This window comes from Scyliorhinus canicula, chromosome 7 (genome assembly GCF_902713615.1).
Source record: "Scyliorhinus canicula chromosome 7, sScyCan1.1, whole genome shotgun sequence".
In the NCBI taxonomy this organism is placed as follows: domain Eukaryota; kingdom Metazoa; phylum Chordata; class Chondrichthyes; order Carcharhiniformes; family Scyliorhinidae; genus Scyliorhinus; species Scyliorhinus canicula.
Window position 1 is genome coordinate 117,897,869 of NC_052152.1, and position 19,914 is coordinate 117,917,782.

The 19,914-nt window shown below is 43.7% G+C and overlaps 1 protein-coding gene across 4 annotated transcripts in view; it reads right to left on the reverse strand.

The window, feature by feature from the left end:
- The window catches only part of dgkh (diacylglycerol kinase, eta), a 656,851-nt gene that overhangs the window by 168,297 nt on the left and 468,640 nt on the right, over positions 1-19,914 (reverse strand). For all 4 annotated transcript variants that reach the window (XM_038802770.1, XM_038802769.1, XM_038802768.1 and 1 more), the window contains one exon: positions 13,446-13,585. In XM_038802770.1, the coding sequence (XP_038658698.1) occupies positions 13,446-13,585 (140 nt within the window). The remainder of the gene's footprint in view (positions 1-13,445; positions 13,586-19,914) is intronic.

The following is a 19,914-nucleotide window of genomic DNA, read 5'->3' on the forward strand; positions in this document are numbered from 1 at the left end:
CCATTGGTTGGAACATTCAGTACTGCAATCTTTACTTGCTAAGGGAACACTGTAAACAAATTACACTTGACTTAAGCAGCTTCAAATACTGTACAATATATATTAACCATTACAAAGCAAGACTAAGTTTGTAGCAGTGATCTCCCATGATATCGCTCCCACTGAGTCAGACAATTGGCTCTTTTATGGAGTGCGATGCAACATTGAAATACTTAGAATTTACAAGAAGGAAACCGGCCATTCAGCACATCAATCCATGTCCCCTCTTCATTACTGTTATGGGCCAGGGCTTAGAAACTCCAAAATGTATTATGAAGTTCACCTGAACTATAGCCTTTATGTTGAACTTGGCTAAGATGAGCACCAAAGCCTTCACTTCAGGTGTGATTCATCAGACCTCCAAGGCACTTTAATCACAACAAGGTTTATTCTAAGAATGTAGTTAACATATAAACACAGCAAGAATTTGTTTTATCAATTACAAACATAAAGACTAACAACAGCTATAGTAATCTATGTATATGACACTTACTGAATCCTCCCTTAGCTGTTCCAATTCAATAACAACATCCAATAAACCAAAACCCCTTTCAGGGGCGTTGCCCAGCACACTGAAATCTTACTTGAACAGGACTGTCCTTTCCCTGAAATTCTGATCCAGTTCCAACCAGCAGATTACAACTCCTTCTGGAAAGCAACTCAATCTTTAAAGTTACCAAGGCTTTGCCACGCCCAATGTGCTTTTTCACTGGAACAGCTTTTAAAATGAAAATAGAGAAAAACGGGGAAACTCTTCTTTTTCCTTCTGCAGTCCAAAGCAACAAACCAAACACTGAAACACAAAAAAAAACCCTCTCACCTGACAGCCACAGCCCAACTCCGCCCACAAATCACATCCCTGAAGCCATGCTACAAGTCACATGGTAAGAGGCCAAACCTTTCTTAAAGGGACACTTACATACCCATCCTTTCCCCATTATCCTTTCATCCATCCAGCCAATTCAATCTTGAATATCAAGAAATGCTTCAAAATTCTGTGTGGGAAGACTCCAGATGCTCAATCATCAATTACTTTAAACTGTCCACTGGGGGCTACCTTGCTGCATAATTCATTCACACTTTTAGGACATTTCCATCATTTAAGTTGTTATAACAAGAACTTCTTGAGTATTTCTGTATTCCTGACTCATAACAAGCAGCACCCCAGTGAATCTGCACTGTCGCCTCTCTATCGCCTCAATATCCTTTGAATAATGTGGAGCCCAACGCAGTAGACAGTATTCCAATAAATGAGATCGAGGTTCATCAGTTCGTATTGATTTTCATATTTTATACTTTGTGATAAAACTAGAATTCTAATCGATGACCTCATGAACAGAAATGGCTGCCTTTAATGTAACAACACATGATTCCACAGTGATTATTTAATTAAGCCTTTGCCTATAAGGAAATAAAGACCAGCTGATTTTAATAAACAGCCTGAGATCACTCAGAGTTCAAGTGCCATCTGTTGAGGGAAACTTGAAGATTGAAAGACGTTTTACATTTTTAAAGATATGTCAAAACGCAACATCGATTTGTCCCTTTTAACAGTTGTGAAACCAAAGTGTAACAGGCACAGAGGAGTGAAATACAAGTCTTTCATATGGCCTAAATCTTCCGATCTGTAGTGGAGCCTCTGTGACTTTGCTCAGATAAAGACGCTCACTTGGGTGAATGTGTAGGTGTGTAAAAGGGCAGTGTGGGCGTGGTAAATGGGTAAAGGAATAGGGTGGGTGAGGTAGATTAGGTGAGGTAAGTGAGTAGGATGGCAGCAGGGTCAGCTGGTGAAATGGGGGGAGTTGGGGCTTAAGTTGTGTGGGGACTAGACAGGTCAGATGAGGGAGGGGGTTGGGAATCAGGTGATGGGTCAGGTTGGGCCGGAGGAAATGTTGGGGATGGAGGGTTGTCAGAGGGGATTCAATTGTGTAGTTACCTTGGAGTGAGACAAGGATTTTTCTGTCCAACCGTTTCTGGGTGACTATTCAGGTAAGCAAGTTGGAACTGTCCAAAATCATCTACTCTATCTCAGAATTGGAGACTTTGGAGCAGGATGGTGTGGTCACCATGTCAAAGGTTTAAGACAGTTCGGAAAGGCCAAGCAGGAAATGTTTACCTTTAGTACAGTCACATAAACTCATGTGAGTTTAATAAGAGCCATAACTCCAGAAGTAGCTCCTCCAGACAGAGTGTAGTATGAATATGAAACTCATGACCACATGTAGTGGTTGAGGTCAATATCATAGATGGGCGTAAGGGGATAAGTAAATAATGGAGAAAGCAATAGAAGCATATGCTGATAGGGTTAGATGAAGTTGATTGAAAAGAGGCTCACGCTGGAGCTTAAAAACTGGCAAGGGATCAAAAGACCCATTTCTCTGTTGAAAATTCTATGTATTTCAATATAATTGGTAGCTAGCCTTCCTGTTCAAACCCATTTGGATGGAATCGATCTGTTATTTCAACCAAATTTACCTGAGGTAATAATTTAATCATTTACTATTTAGTCTGCCTGAACTAGTCAGTTATAGCTGGAACTCTGTGAATGAGATCCCAGTTAATAGAAACAGAAAATAGGAGCAAGAGGAGGCCATTCGGCCCTTCAAGCCTGCTCTGTCGCTCATTATGATCATGGCTGATCATCTAACCCAATAGCCTGATCCAGTCTTCCCCCTCATAGCCTCTGATCCCCTTTGCCCCAAGTGCTATATTTAACTGCTTCTTGAAAATAAGTGTTTTGGCTTCAACTGTTTTCTGTGGTAGCGAATTCCACAGGCTCAGCACCTTCTGAGTCTACCAGAAGGTCTACCTATATCCTCAGGCTGGGACCCCTAATTTTGTGCACCGCCACCATCCCGCTTGCATCTACCCTTTCTAGTCCTGTTAGAATTTTATGGGTTTCTAGAAGACCCACCCCTCATAGTTCTGAACTCCAGCAAATAAAATCCTAACCGACCTAATCTCTCCTCACATGCCCTTTTGAGTATAAGAATTGGCAAGTCATGTTGCAGCTGTATAGAACCTTAGTTAGGCCACACTTGGGAGTATAGTGTTCAATTCTGGTCACCACACTACCAGAAGGATGTGGAGGCTTTAGAGAGGGTGCAGAAGAGATTTACCAGGATGTTGCCTGGTATGGAGGGCATTAGTTATGAGGAGCGGTTGAATAAACTCGGTTTGTTCTCACTGGAACGACGGGGGTTGAGGGGCGACCTGATAGAGGCCTACAAAATTATGAGGGGCATAGACAGAGTGGATAGTCAGAGGCATTTCCCCAGGGTAGAGGGGTCAATTACTCGGGGGCATAGGTTTAAGGTGCGAGGGGCAAGGTTTAGAGGAGATGTACGAGGCAAATATTTTTACACAGAGGATAGTGGGTTGCTGGAACTCGCTGCCGGAGATGGTGGGGGAAGCAGGGACGATAGTGACATTTAAGGAGCATCTTGACAAATACATGAATAGGATGGGAATAGAGGGATACGGACCCAGGAAGTGTAGAAGATTTTAGTTTAGACAGGCAGCATGGTCGGCGCAGGCTTGGAGGGCTGAAGGGTCTGTTCCTGTGCTGTACTTTTCTTTGTTCTTTGTTCTTGTTCTTTTGTCAGTTCTGCCATCACAGGAATCAGTCTGGTCAACCTTCACTGTACTCCCTCTCGAGCAAGAACATGCTTCCTTAGCTAAGGAGACCAAAACTGCACACAATGTCCCGCGTGTGGCCTCACCAAGGCCCTGCATAATTGTAGCAAGATATCCCTGCTCACGTACTTAAATCCTCTCACAATGAAGGCCAACATATCATTTTGCCTTCTTTACTGACTGCTGCACCTGCATGCTTACTTGTGTATGAGGCCACCCAGGTCTTGTTGCATATTCCTCTCTCCTAACTTATATCCATTCAGAATGAGGGGGATCTCATAGAACCCTGTAAAATTCTAACAGGACTAGACAGGGCAGATGCAAGAGGGATATTCATGATTGTGGGAGTACAGAGAACTAGGGGTCACAGTCTGAGGATACGGGTTAGACCGTTTAAGATGATGAGGATAGGATACATTGCCTCAAATAATAATCTGCTTTCCTGTTTTTGCTACCAAAGTGGATAACCTCACATTTATCCAAAGTAAACAGCATCTTTGATCCATTTGCCCACTCACTCAACTTGTCCAAATCACAATGAAGGGTCTCTGCATCCACCTCGCAGCTCACCCTCATACACAGCTTTGTGTCACCTGCGCATTTGGAGATATTACATTTAATACCCTCACCTAAATCATTAATGTATAACGTGAATAGCTGGGGTGCCTGCACCGATCCCTGCGATATCCCCTAGTCACTGCCTGCCATTTGGAAAAGACCTGTTTATTCCTGCTCTGTTACCCGTTTGCCAAACAGTTTTCTATCCGTCTCAATACACTACTCTATATTCCATGCACTTTCATTTTACACACTAATCTCTTATGTGGGACTTTGTCAAAAGCCTTCAGGAAGTCCAATAAACCACATCCACTGGCTCCCCATCGTCAATTTACCAGTTGTATCCTCAAAGAATTCCAGTATATTTGTCAAACGTCATTTCCCTTTCATAAATCCATGCTAACTCTGTCCAATTCTGTCACTGTTTTCCAAGTGCTCTGCGATAGAATTTTAGATAATGGATTCTAGAATATTCCCCATTACCAACATCAGGCTTACTGCTCTACAATTCCCTGTTCTCCCTCTCTATCTCTCTTTTTAAATAGAGGGATTACATTAGCTACCCTCTGATATGTAGCAACTTTTCCAGAGTCTACAGAATCTTGGAAGGTGACCACTAATCATAGAATCATGAAATTTACAATGCAGATGGAAGTCATTTGGCCTCTCGTGTCTGCACTGGCCCTTGGAAAGAGCACCCTACTTAAGCCCATGTCTCCACACTATTCCCGTAACCCATTAACCCCATTTTACGTTTTGGATACTTAGGGGCAATTTAGCATTGCAGAACAGAAACGTAACAACATGTGCGGATGGTTGACGAGGGCGAGGAAGTGAACCATGCAACCTCTCAATACCTGATCTCTCTATGCCACAAGTTCTGGCTCATTCCCATCCTTCTGCTGAATGTTCTGCACCTTCCTTGTTATGTCATAGGCAACCGAGCGGCAAGGGGCGGCACAGTGGCTAGCACTGCAGCCTCACAGCGCCAAGGACCCGGGTTCAATTCCGACCTGAGGTAACTGTCTCTGTGGAGTTTGCACATACTCCCGTGTCAGCGTGGGTTTCCTCCGGGTGCTCCCACAGTCCAAAGATGTGCAGGTTAGGTGGGTTAGCCATGTTCAATTACTCCTTAGGGGCAGGAAGAGAAAGGGGAGTTGGGCCTATGTAGTGTGGTTGTTCAAAAGGGTTGGTGCAGACTCGATGGCTTCTGATGGCTGTCGAAGAAATGTCTGTTAGTTCCGCTACGGATTCTCCCATGACTAAATTTCTACACTTTGCTGTTCTCTCCCGTGCCATCCTTTGCCTATTATAGAATGTACTCTCCTTCAAGGTGTCATCACTCTCAGCAATCTCAAGTCTGAGTATGGCTCACACACTGAATTTCCTGCCTCTCACTACTTCTGCAAAACAAAAGTGGGAAGATTTCCCTGCAGCACTCTGAGAAACCTAAACCCAGGGTACAATTCTCCTAAAAGGGAACAAAGTCCCGTAGCGAGCGCGTTTAGCCGCGGGTTTCCCAGTTCTCGCAGTGCCGACAAACACATGGCTTTTCAATGTGACTCGCATTGAATAAGGGGCCAAAATGAGGAACATGCGGCCAAGGCAACACATAGCCCCATTTTGTACAACGGGGAGCTGCGTTCGCCAGACCTGCCCACATATCTCCAGCATTGTCTGTTGTTTCAGTACATCGGTGTCATTCAACCAAGTGACTGGGTCCCATCATTACAATGAGGCCATTTACATCGATACAATGTATTCTAGCCTTTGTAGAATGTACTTCTGCAAACTGAAACAAACTCCTAACTAAAAGAATGGGGGAACTTTCCACCCATTGCATTGGTAAATTGATTTAGAGTAACACTTTGTACAAAATAGCTGGTGGAAATCAATTTTATTCATCAGCTTCTGACATCAACCAGAGTTCCCAGGGATTTAACAGAGAACACATCATGCATGTTAAAATGAGTTAGCAAACTTGCCATTATTTATTTGTCAAAAGCTAAACGGATTTTAATTAGATACGAGGCAATGCAATTTTCTGACAAGTAACACAGAAATAAATCAGAAGGAACACAGGTTTAAAACACTCATCTTTCCAACTTCGATGTATTTGAACTTATTTCAAATTTGGTGAATGACTACTTTAGTGTGGTCTCTATGAATTTAAATGGCCATTAAAGTGGTATCATTTCTAGATTAGTAATCAAGATGCCCAGACAAATCCTCTGTGGGGCATGGATTCAGATCCCACTAGGGCTGCTGTTCAAATTTAAATTCAAATAATTAAGAAATCAGGAATATAATAATAATCGCTTATTGTCACAAGTAGGTTTCAATGAAGTTACTGTGAAAATCCCCTCGTCACCACATTCAGGCGCCTGTTTGGGGAGGCCGGTACGGGAATTGAACCCGCGCTGCTGGCCTTGTTCTGCATTACAAGCCAGCGGTTTAGCCCACTGAATATAAAGCTAGTCTCAGTAATGGAAGGATCATCGATTGTCACAAAAACTCACTATGTTCATTCACGCCCCGTAGGGAAGGAAATCTGCCGTCCTTATCTAGTCTAGCCTATATGTGACTCCAGACCCACAGTAATGTGCTTGACTCTTAATTGCCCTTGGGAATGGCCGAGCAAACCACTCAGTTTTCAAGGGTAATCAGGGATGGGTAATCACCGTTGGTCTTGCCAGTGACACCCATGTCCCATGAAGAATAAAGATAAACAGCACAACTGGCACCATCACTGCTATCAATTAAATTTAAAATCAGCGCTCTGAACTATATTTGGTCATAGCCTTGGACCTCCAGACAGGATAGGAAGGACAAAGTGCAATGTTACAAGTGTGGTAGACAGGAAGATATAATTGCTCATTCAAGGTTGTTCGGCAATCAATTAAATAGCAGTACATCAGTTTTCGAGCATGAGGGCCTTGGAGGAGAAATTCGGACTAGTAAGAGAAAATGACTTTCGGTACTTGCAGGTGCGTGACTTCATACGTAGACAGGTCCCATCCTTCCCACGCCTCCGACCAAATGGGATCCAGGACACAGTAGTCTCTAGGGGAGAGGTAGGAGAGGGGCAAGCCTCGGATATTTACCGAGAACCTATGAAAGGGGAGGAGTCCCAGACAGAGGAACTGTAGCTCAAGTGGGAGGAGGAACTCGGCGAGGAGATGGAGGAGGGGGTATGGGCAGAAGCCCTGAGGAGGGTAAATTCAACTGCAACATGTGCTAGGCTCAGCCTGATGCAGTTCAAGGTCGTCCACCGGGCCCACATGACGGTGGCCCGGATGAGTAAATATTTTGGGGTGGAGGACAAGTGTTCTAGGTGTGCGGGAGGGCCAGTGAACCACGTCCACATGTTCTGGGCATGTCCAAAACTTAGGAGAAAGTGGGAGGGATTTGCGGACATCATGTCCCAGGTACTGAAAACTAGGGTGGTGATGAGTCCAGTGGTGGCAATTTTTGGGGTCTCGGAAGACCCGAGAGTCCAGGAGGAGAGGTAGGCTGACGTCTTGGCCTTTGCTTCCCTGGTAGCCCGGCGACGTATACTACTGGCCCAAGACTGGAAATTCCCACCCAGGTCAATGGACCTTTAAAGGGTCCATCAAATTTAATGCCTCGCCTGCAACCATTCCCGTGGCTGGCGAGACCAAAAAATGTACCCCAGTATTCAAGAATCCAAAGCTAGTGCCGGGTCATACACAAGATTCACGTAAAGACACGATTTTGTACTCCATCAATAAGCAAAGATTTCACAGCATCTGCCACCTAAACTCAATGATAAAATAATCAAATTCCACCAATTTATCATCTAACATTGGCAGAAAAATGTGTTTTGATCGGCCAGCAATGGAAATATGGGTGAAACACCGATGAACTTTTGATATGTCAGCAAACAAGATTGTTACCAAGAATGGTGAATAAATAATACAACTGGCCACGAGAAGACGGGGTTCATAGTGGTTACATTGTGTATGGCAACTGGCACAAAATTAAAGCGGATGTTGATATTCAAGCACAGAACTTTCCCCAAGGAGAATTTTCAGAAAGGCATCATAATCATGTTCACAAAAAAGGCTGGATTGAAAGAAGGTGGTTGAAAGAAATGGACCAAAGTGTAAAACTTGAGACCAGGAGGACTGCACAAAGGAAAAGGTTTGTTCATGAAAATGAAAATGAAAATCGCTTATTGTCACGAGTAGGCTTCAATGAAGTTACTGTGAAAAGCCCCTAGTCGCCACATTCCGGCGCCTGTCCGGGGAGGCTGGTACGGGACACATTCAAAGTCAAAGATGATGCAGTTCATGATATGAGATCGACCTACACAAAATGGGAGTTAATCCCGATGTTCTTACGAGTGTTATCAGCCCTTCAACGTGTGTACAAACAAACATCTAAAGCTAGTATCAAAAAGATGTGGGAACAATTGGATGTTGGAGGTGAAAAAATATACACTAAGGACAGAAATATGCAAGCATCCTCACGCAACATTGTGGCAATGGGTCAGAGACATGAATAAATTTGATCCCAATATTGTCACAAAATAAGACCACAAAATGTAGGAGCAGAAGTAGGCCATTCGGTCCATCATGTCTTTTCCACCGTTCAATAAGATCATGGCTGATCTGATATAATCCTCAACTCCATTTTCCCGCAGAAATCCCTTGATTCTCATATTAATTGAAAATTTGTCTATCTCGGCCTTGAACATGCATAACGACCACGCCTCTATAGCTCTCTGTGGTAAAGAATTTCATGACTTCACTACCCTCTGAGAAAAGAAGCTCCTCCTCATCTCTATCTTAAATGGGTGACTCCTTACTCTGAGATTATGCCCTCTGGTCCTAGATTTCCACAAGAGGACACATCCTCTCAGCATCTATCCTGTCAAGCACACTGAGCATCCGTTAATGCCTCAATAAGGTTGCCTCTCATTCTTCTAAATTCCAATGAGTACAGGCACAACCTACTTAACCGCTCGTAAAAAAATCCCTTCATATCCGGGATCACCCGAGTGCACCTTCTCTGGACTGCCTCTAATGTCAGTATATCTTTCCTTAGATAAGGGGCCCCAAACTCTTCAGAGTATTCCAGGTATGGTCTAACCAGTACCTCACATAGTTTTAGCAAGACTTCCCAATTTGTATATTCCACTTGTTTGACATAAAAGACCAACATTCAATTTGTCTTCCCAATTATCTGCTGAGCTTGCATGCTAGCTTTTTATGGTTTATGCACGGGGATACCCAAATCTCTTTGTGCTGCACTTTTCTGCAATCTTTCTGAATTTAATTAATATTCAACTCCTTTATTATTCCTACCAAAGTGCATAACTTCACATTTTCTACATTATATTCCATCTGCCATGTTTTTGTCCACTCACCTAACCTGTCTCTATCCCTCTGTAGACTGTCACATTCACCACTTGCCTTCCTACCTATTTTTGTGTCATCCACAAACTTGGCAATAATGTATTTACTCCCCTCATCCAAGTCATTGAAACATATGATAAATTATTGTAAATAATAAGTGACACTCCACTAGTTACAGGTTGCCACCCTGTAAATGCTCCTCTTTTATCTCAAATCTCTGTCTTCTATCAGTTAGCCAATCCTCCATCCATGCTAATACCCTGCCCCCAACACCATGGTCTCTTACCATTTAAAAAAAATAATAATTTTGCGTATCCAATTTTTTTTTCCAATTTAAGGGGCAATTTAGCGTGGTCAATCCACCTACCCTGCACATGTTTTTGGGTTGTGAGGTGAGACCCACACAGACACGGAGAGGGACCCAGGGCTGGGATCGAATCCGCATCCTCAGCGCTGTGAGGCAGCAGTGCTCACCACTGTGCCATCATGCCACCTAGACTCTTATTAAGTAGCCTTTTGTGTGTTATCTTCTCAAACTCTTCTTTGGAAATCCATTTATATTACATCTACTTGTTCCCATTTATCTATCCTACCCATTACCACCTCAAAAGAATTCTAATACATTTATCAGGCATATTTCTCCTTCGTGAAGCTATGCTGACTCTGCTTGATTATTGTAGTAATCCACGGGAGGCAGGAGTTCCGTCACCACACCAATATGTATTTATAATAACGATATTACAGGAGCAGCTACAAACAGTGCTGCTAGCAGTCCTGTCAACTTTAGACTGGCTCACAAAGCCTACACAGGTGCTTATATGGGCCCCCTCAATGAGCTATCATTGAGGGAGTTCATACTCCAATTGGCCAACCAATAAAGCCAATTGGAGTTCATTACAATTATATTATGCCTTTCTAAATACCCTGCTATTACATCCTTTAGAATGGACTCTTAACATTTTCGCAATGACAGATGTTAAGCTAACTGGCCTGTAATTGCTTGTTTTTTGTCACCCTTCCTTTTTTACTCATTTCTAAAATGTGAAACATCGATACGCTCGACAGAACTGAGGATTGATTTATTTCAATTTCTGTCTATTCATACTTCTTAAAAATGTCTTCAAGTGACCAGCCTGACTATTCCAAAACAGCAACAGCAAGTTAATAATAGCTGCTTCACTTCCCATTCCCTGCTCAATTGCTGCCAGAGTGTTTGAGTGGAATAAAGAACCAATTAGACTATTTAGCCCACCTGTCCTATTTCGCCATTCAATTAAATCATGGCTTTTTATATGTTAACTTTATTTATCATCTGATACTGGAGTTGGTGGGACTGTTCTATGAAGAGAGATTGGATTGACTGAGCCTGTATTCATTAGAGTTCAGAAGGATGAGAGAAGATCTGTTTGAAACGTATAAAATTATAACAGGGGTGGACAGAGTAAATGCAGGGAGGATGCTTTCCCTGGTTGGGAAATCTAGAACCAGGGACACAGTCTCAGAATATGGGGTAAAATGGGGTAGACCATTTAGGACTGATATAAGGAAACATTTCTTCACTCAAAAGAGTAGTGAGCCTGTGGAATTTTCTATCACAGGAGGCTGTGGATGTCAAGTCACGGGATGTTGTCAATGAAGAGATAGATAATATTTTGGATCTTAATGACATCAAAGGGTATGGGGAGAAAGCGGAAATATGGCACTGAGATAGACAATAAGCCATGATCATATTGAATGGCAGAACAGGTTCGAAGGATCAAATTACCTCCTCATGCTCCTAGTTTCTATGTTTATCCATTTTCATCCCATAATACCTCACAAAAATCTATCAATAAAAGTTTTGAAATTTACAATTGTCTCCCAGTCTCAACTATTCTATAGAGAGAGGGTTTAACATTTCCACTTCCCTTTGAAGTGGAATTGGTTTATACTCAATTCTGGGGCATTGAGTATAAAAATTGGCAAGTCATGTTGCAGCTGTATAGAACCTTAGTTAGGCCACACTTGGGAGTATAGTGTTCAATTCTGGTCACCACACTACCAGAAGGATGTGGAGGCTTTAGAGAGAATGCAGAAGAGATTTACCAGTTTGCTGTCTGGTATGGAGGGCATTAGCTATGGTGAGAGGTTGAATAAACTCGGTTTGTTCTCACTGGAACAATGGAGGTTGAAGGGTGACCTGACAGAGGGCTACAAAATTATGAGGGGCATAGACAGAGTGTATAGTCAGAGACTTTTTCCCAGGGCAGAGGGGCCAATTACTAAGGGACGTAGGTTTAAGGTGCGAGGGGCAAGGTTTAAAGGAGATGTACGAGGCAAGTTTTTTTAAACACAGAGGATAGTGGGTGCCTGGAACTCGCTGCCGGAGAAGGTGGTGGAAGCAGGGACGATAGTGACGTTTAAGGGGCTTCTTGACAAATACATGAATAGGATGGGAATGGAGGGACATGGACCCTGGAAGTGCAGAAGAGTTTAGTTTAGACGGACAGCATGGTCGGTACAGGCTTGTAGGGCCGAAGGACCTGTTCCTGTGCTGTACTTTTCTTTGTTCTTTATGTGGCAAACTGCTTCCTGCCATCATCTCCAAAAGGAAAGCATAGGTTTGAGAATTAATGATGAGCGATTATCAATTTAAAATAGATTATTGGGACATGATTTCATTGATGGATATGGGACCTTGCGGTGTGCAAATCTGCTGCATTTCCTCTTCAGCACAACATTGACCCACACTTTACAAGTGCTTTGACTGTAACGTGCTTTGAGACATCCCGAGATCATGAAACTATCCAGATGGAAGTCTACTTTTCCTTTCTAATGAATTTCTAGAAATAACAGGAAGAACTTGCTGGATGTGCTTTGAAGGTGGAAAGAGATTGAACTGTCAGCTTAAATCAATCAGTAAAAGACCTGTTTCCTATGACGTCGGTCTTCTATGCTCAATTTCCTCAGAGTCAGTCTTGCCACAAAGTGCAGAGCATTCAGTTGTCAGGTTTACCCTATTTTCATCCTATTATTTGGTAACCTCAGCAATATATGGTCACTGTAACAATCAGCACCTCTCATTGTCACCTACTCAAATGTATAAATGTCCGACTCAAATGCATACATTTAACTCTGGACGACAGCTCTGGTTATGAGGAGTTCATTGTGTTTGACTGTGTAAAAGGTAAGTGAAGTTGCCATAGTCCCAGATGACCATAGGCAGTTTGCGGGGAGGAGCTGACTGGTGGTGATTTAACCTGAGGGTCACCACACTTCAGACGAGGAGCACGGTTGACATGAATAACCTAAGCCGGTATAGGCATTGAACCCATGCTGTTTGCATCACGACACATTCACAAACCAGCTGTCTAGCCTACTGAGCTAAACCAGCCTGATTGTGGAATTATCACTTTACTGCAGAACAATGCTGAACTCAAATGCAATTCCATTTTCAAACTTTGCACTAAGAGCACCAAAACAGAGATAATAAATATGGGGCAGTTATTACTGATTGAGAGGTTCAAACACAAATCATGAACAACAGACTCAAACACCAAGATTAACTTAAAGTCATTTCCCATTAAAAATGGTGCGTTTCAATTTCCCCTCTGGAAATTGTGAGCAATAGATGTTTGTGCATTTATAAACAAATCCATCATTAAACTTTAAATCTCATCATTCAGCTGACCAAGAGCCAAACACTGCCATCTGCTCATTAGATACACCATATCCTTTAGATTCCCACCACTAATTCTCTTATCATACCCTCAGCACCACATTTCACATCAAAGTCTTATCATCTCTTGCTTTGTCGTTCAGGTCCTTATCGCCAATCACAGGTGCACTTACCTGTCCAACATTTTGGTGCTGGCCCGTTCCAATTTCTCCAAAATCTGTGGAAGTTGTGTATCATCATCACATGAGCCACCCCAACCAAGGACCCGTGCCAGGTCATTTCCTGTTCCCAGTGGCAGAACTCCAAGCTGGCACTGTAAAATACCACGATCCAGGCATTAGCAGCTGTAAAATTTAATTGCTCAAACAACTGCATACATATGACACAGAATTTACAGTGCAGAAGGAGGCCTTTCGGCCCATCGAGTCAGCACTGGCTCCTGGAAAGAGCACCCTACCCAAGGTTAACACCTCCACCCTATCCCCATAACCCAGTAACCTCACCCAACACTAAGGACAAATTTGGGACACTAAGGGCAATTTATCATGGCCAATCCACCTAACCTGCACATCTTTGGACTGTGGGAGGAAACCGGAGCACCCGGAGGAAACCCACGCACACACGGGGAGGATGTGCAGATTCCGCACAGACAGTGACCCAAGCCGGAATTGAACCCGGGTCCCTGGAGCTGTGAAGCGATTGTGCTATCCACAATGCTACCGTGCTGCCCGTTAACATTTTAATTTTAAAATATCTTTTCACTTTGTCCTTCTTTTGTAGACCCAGCCATGGTTGCATGTTTTCTTCTCTTCCCTTCTTGTGATTTTCTATGCAGTATACCATATCTAGCTAAGAAAACGTCCTCTCGAACACTCACCAATATTATTCTGAAATTGACTGCTGAACAGCAATGCTCGCACCAATTGGCAAACGGTACAACAAGACAAAATACTGGACTTCAAAGGACCAGCTATGAAGAAGAACTCAATTCCCTTGAGAAAGAACTCAATTCCTTTCAAAGAGATTAACTGGGGCAGCAGGGTAGCATGGTGGTTAGCATAAATGCTTCACAGCTCCAGGGTCCCAGGTTCGATTCCCGGCTGGGTCACTGTCTGTGTGGAGTCTGCACGTCCTCCCCCTGTGTGCGTGGGTTTCCTCCGGGTGCTCCGGTTTCCTCCCACAGTCCAAAGATGTGCGGGTTAGGTGGATTGGCCATGCTAAATTGCCCGTAGTGTCCTAATAAAAAGTAAGGTTAAGGGGGGGATTGTTGGGTTACAGGTATAGGCTGGATACGTGGGTTTGAGTAGGGTGATCATGGCTCGGCACAACATTGAGGGCCGAAGGGCCTGTTCTGTGCTGTACTGTTCTATGTTCTAACTGGAGCACAAGGATTATGAGAAATAATGAGCATTAAGGAATTACAGCTGAGGCTGCAATCAAAATTAATTTTATTCAAGTCAGAAAACAGGCCAAAGAGGTTAAAATCATTAAGTAGGGACATAAAGACAAATATTAGGGAAAAGCAATAGAAGTGATTTCTTAAAATGTTTTTTTTTATCCCTTCCTTAAAGTTATAAAGCCAATGCGCAGACTGGACAGGGCAAATCCTTAATCCATATCATTGTTTGCCTCAAAAACCAATTAAAATTCCAATTGAAGCCAAATCATTTCCACAAGGGAGAGACACAAAATTTAAGTCGACAAGAAAAGGCATTACACCTCATCCTGAGATTGATCTAACGCCTTATCTTAGCCAAAAGGCCGAGAAGCGATGAGAAGCAATAGAAGTGCATAGAGTTTGGTAAATAGCAGGGTTGGGTCACTTACAAAGACAAGCCTTTGCAGTCAACAAAAGACAAGTGAAACACAGAATTTAAGGGTGCTCAGGGTACAGAAAGTTAATCAAAACGTAATGCAGGAAAAGGATAGAGATTTTTTCAGTTTATTTTCTGATGAAAAGCTGGAATTATTAAGTGTAGTTTATTTCTGCATTGATCCAGGAGGAGGAAATGAACACAAATAAAATAACATTTCTATGAATGGTGGCAGGAGAGCTTAAGAGTACAAGTAAGCAAATAACAAAGGATTGTATGGTTATAAACAGTTCTCAAATGAGGCCAAGTTCCTTCTCAGAGAACTTGCACCTTAAACTAAATGAGGGCTGAAGCCAGTGAACATTCAAGTGACATTTGGCAAATTGAAACAAAATTGTCCGTGACTAAGAGAATCACACAATTTAACAAAATGACCAAGAGACATATCTGCAGTCTTAGAACTGTTACATTTAACTTCTGTTCCAAGGAAAAAAACTCAAAAACGATCTTGTGAGATCCAAAGGATGCAGACATGGCCAGGATACCTTGATAAAATGGTATAATTTCAGCAAAGGCAACTCACATGTAACCAACCTTGAGTTTTGGAGTAACATTGTTAATATTGGAACAGGAGAAATGCAGTTAATGTATGATTCCATTTTTCACATGGTTCCACATTGGTTAGAATATGAAATCCCAGAATCAGAAGTAAAGTATTTCATTGGATAGGAAACTGCCCTAAAAAAGAGCTCACAGAGATTGAGGATCAATGGAATATTTTTTGTAAACTGGAAAGAGGCTATGCCCAATGTATGGGTCTATTTATATGTTTATCTTGTTCATTGTTCATGGGATGTGGCTCTCACCGGTAAGGTCAGCACTTTTGTCCAATCCTGATTACCTTTGAGAAAGTGGTGGTGAAATGCTTAAGTCCATGTGTTGCTGTCCAAGGACAGTGAAGGGATGGTGACATAGTTCCAAGTCAGGATGGTACGTGTGAGAGGTTCTTGCAGATGGTGGCGCTCCTAGGTGTCTGCTGCCCTTCTTATCGGTGGTAAAGGTTGTTGTGACATTATCATAAACGTAAGAACTGCAAGGGTTAATGAAATGTCGAAATCAACCACTAGGGGTACAACAATATAAGGCATTGATGCTAAGCCATGTGGGTGAGATGTTGAGGAGAAAGCTAGTGCACAGACTGAGGGAAAGATAGTGTGAGTGAGAGCAGATCATAGTTAATGTAATATTGTAGAGATTAGTAGATGAATGTAGATTATGTTAATTATCAACTGTATTATATAGGAGTAAGTGTCAAATCCAATTAAGTAGTGTTAATAAATTAATAGCTTTGTTCAATTTAAAAGCTACTTGTGGTCTTTGTGAACACTATGCCAACCATCTTGAACTTAGCAACACAAAGAACACCACAGTTGTAGGTTTGGAAGGTGCTGTCGAAGAAGCTTGCTGAGTTGCTGCAGTGCATTTCATGGACAGTACACACCAAACATGGCACATCAATGGTGGGGAGAGTGAATTTTAAGATGGTGGATGGGGTTCCAATCAAGTGGGCTGCTTTGTCCAGGATGGTGTTAAGCTTCTTGAGTGTTGTTGTAGCTGCACTCATCCAGGCAAGTGACAAATGGCGGAGCAGGTTCGAATGGCTGCCTCCTGTTCCTATCTTCTATGATTCTATGTATCACACTCTTGACTTGTGCCTTCTAGGTGGTGAATAGGCTTTTGGGAGTAGGAGGCAAGTTACTCAGTGCAGAATACCCAGTCTCTGACTTGCTCTTGTCGCCACAATATTTATATGGCTGGCCGAGTTCAGATTCTGGTAACCTTTAGATGTTAATGGTAGGAGATTTAGGGCGCAATCTAATGGAAAAGTTTCAGGGCGGGATTTACCAGCTGGTCACGGCGGCAGGAAATTCTGGTCCCACGCTGGTGCATGGATTTCCTGGCGGAAAGGGTTGCTGTCACGGGAAATCCCGTTGACAATGGAGGGGCCGGTAAATCCAGCTGGTCGGCCTCCTCCCCCACCTAAAAACACAAGGCGGGGTAGTCGCTACATCCCACCCACTAAGTGTCATTTGTGGCCAGTTTTGCTGGGAGTTGGCTCAGTCAGCGAGTACCCCACCACTATTTAACCACATTTAGTCACTTTTGTGGGCCCTGGGGAGTTTCTCACCGGGCTAGCCCACACTTTGAATTATTTTCATTACTGGGAAGCTGAACACTGGCCTGACCGGCTCCTAAAATATCAGGTGACTATTTTGAGGGTCCCCCACCCCCTCACGGGCACTACCCCACACATCCTCAGGCGATGACACCCCGCTGAATGCTCCTCTTCTTCAGGCCTTCCCGCACCCCATTTTGTGCCACCCCCATTCAGTCTCCCCCCCCCTCTTCCAAGACCCCATCCATTACGCCTCACCTCCCACCCCCCCCACACCTTCCGATGGCTCCTTTGGACCTGCCCTGCACCTTCCCCCCCACCTTCATATCCACCCTCCTGTCATGGGAATGGTCCCTCTCAGGCCCTGACCTTTGGCTGTGCCAATCTGGCACCCGGGCACCATGCCACTGCCACACTGCCACCCTTGCAGTTCTCTTGCCATCTTTGCAGTACCATCTGAGCACCTTAGCATGTGCCAGGGAGGCAGTGCCAAGGTGCCAATGCCAAGGTGCCCTCGTTCAAGGGGGTGGGTCAGGAGGCCACCCTGCCCTGTCCACACAGGGACTTCTGATGGCCTGGAAGGCCTCCTGGGTGCTGTTACACCTGGTCCACGTTTGTGTGGGCTTGTACTGAATGCCACCCGGCTGGGTGGGGAGGCTGGTAGATGCCGTGAGCCCGATAGATCCTGGGTCAGTATGCCCAAGCGAGATCTGGGTAGATTGTGTGAGGGTTACTGGCTGTCAGGAAAACTGCAGGAGGTATTTACTGGCCATGTTGTGATCCCATTCGGGCACAAAACGGCCAGTAGATAGCGCCCTTAGTGACAGCAATGCTATCGAATATCAAGTGGAGGTGGTTGGACTCTCTCTTGTTCATTGCATGACATTTATGTCACGTTTATGTTATCTACCATCTATCCTTCCAAATCTGAACGTTGTCCCAGTTTTGTTGCATGTGGGCACAGACTGCTTCAGTATCTGAGGAGTTGCTAATTTTACTGTGTAATCATCAGTGAACATTCCCATTTCTGACCTTATGGTGGGGCTGGGGCATTTTTAATATTTAACTAAATTGTGTGATGATATATGAAGTAACAGTCTTAATCTGTGAATGATATCAGGACAGGATACTGGGCCGACAATGAGAAATAATGGATATGGGCTTGGAGCTCTGGGCTCACTGGGCCAATGGATAGCAATTAAATGTGGTTAAGTAATGGCACAATAACGGGAGTAATGAGTGACTGGACAAGCTAATAGGCTCTGGAAGAGACAGTGACTCCATTAGGTAATCCTGTTTGTGGTAGAAGAGATGGAAATCTTCCACACAGAGTGGTGCAAATGATTATATGGAAAGATTATTGAAATGAAAGGCATTGATATGTTTTTGTTACAGGAAAGGGGATCTGATAAGGTGTGTAGATGAGATTGATCTATCCGTAAGGGACAGATTATTGGAAAACTATGTTTACCACCAGACCATCGATTACCATGATGTGTTATCTGGTTTATGTGTTTATTGTGTGGGTGAAGAGTTAGCATGCTTTCTGCTTTTGTGGGCTAGTTTGCTTCTCATTTTCAGTACACTGTGCTGGCTGGCAGCAATGTGAAAAAGAGAGACAAATGTAAACGTCTCTCCCCATCAGGACACAGCCTCTCCATTGGCATCTGCAGCATGGTAGCACTGTGGTTAGTATTGCTGCTTCACTGCGTCAGGGACCCAGGTTCGATTCCCGGCTTGGGTCACTGTCTGTGCGGAGTCTGCACATTCTCTCAGTGTCTGAATGGGTTTCCTCCAGGTGCTCCGGTTTCCTCCCACAAGTCCCAAAAGACATGCTGTTAGTTAATTAGACATTATGAATTCTCCCTCAGTGTACCCGAACAGGTACTGGAGCGTGGCGACTCGGGGATTTTCACAGTAACTTCATTGCAGTGTTAATGCAAGTCTACTTGTGACACAGATTAGGTGTTCAGCCGAGTCACCTCCTGCTGACACATAGAAAGGGGATCCCTCAAATCCTCAGGCTAAAGCCTCAGAGGAACTCGGGAAGTGGTTTGGTTCCAGACATGCAGTGTGAGCCACCTGGCATGTGGACACACCCTGACACTCGTGAACCAATTAATTCCCACCAATAAGCAAATAGCACCACAGTCTTGTGTATACCACAGGAGAATACTTTGATTTGATTTGTCACATGTACAGAAATACAGTGAAAAGTATTTTTCTGTTGGCCGCGGGAACGTACACAGTAGACAAAAGAATAATCAACAGAGAACATTGACAAATGGTGCATCGACAAACAGTGATTGGTTACAATGCGGTACAAGGGGCCAAACAAAGTAAATTCTTGAACAAGAGCCGCATGGGGCGTTGCGAATAGCGTTCTTACAGGGAACAGATCAGTCTGAGGGGGAGTCGTTGAGGAGTCTTGTAGCCATGGAGAAAAAGCTGTTCCTGTGTAATGCTGTGCGGGTCTTCAGACTTCTGTACCTTCTGCCTGATGGAAGGGTCTGGAAGAGGGCAAAGCCTGGGTGGGTGGGGTCTCTGTTAATGCTGTCTGCCTTCCTGAGGCAGCGGGAGGTGTAGACAGAATCAATGTGCGGGTGGCAAGCTTGTGTGATGCGTTGGGCTGAGTTCACCCACTCTGCAGTT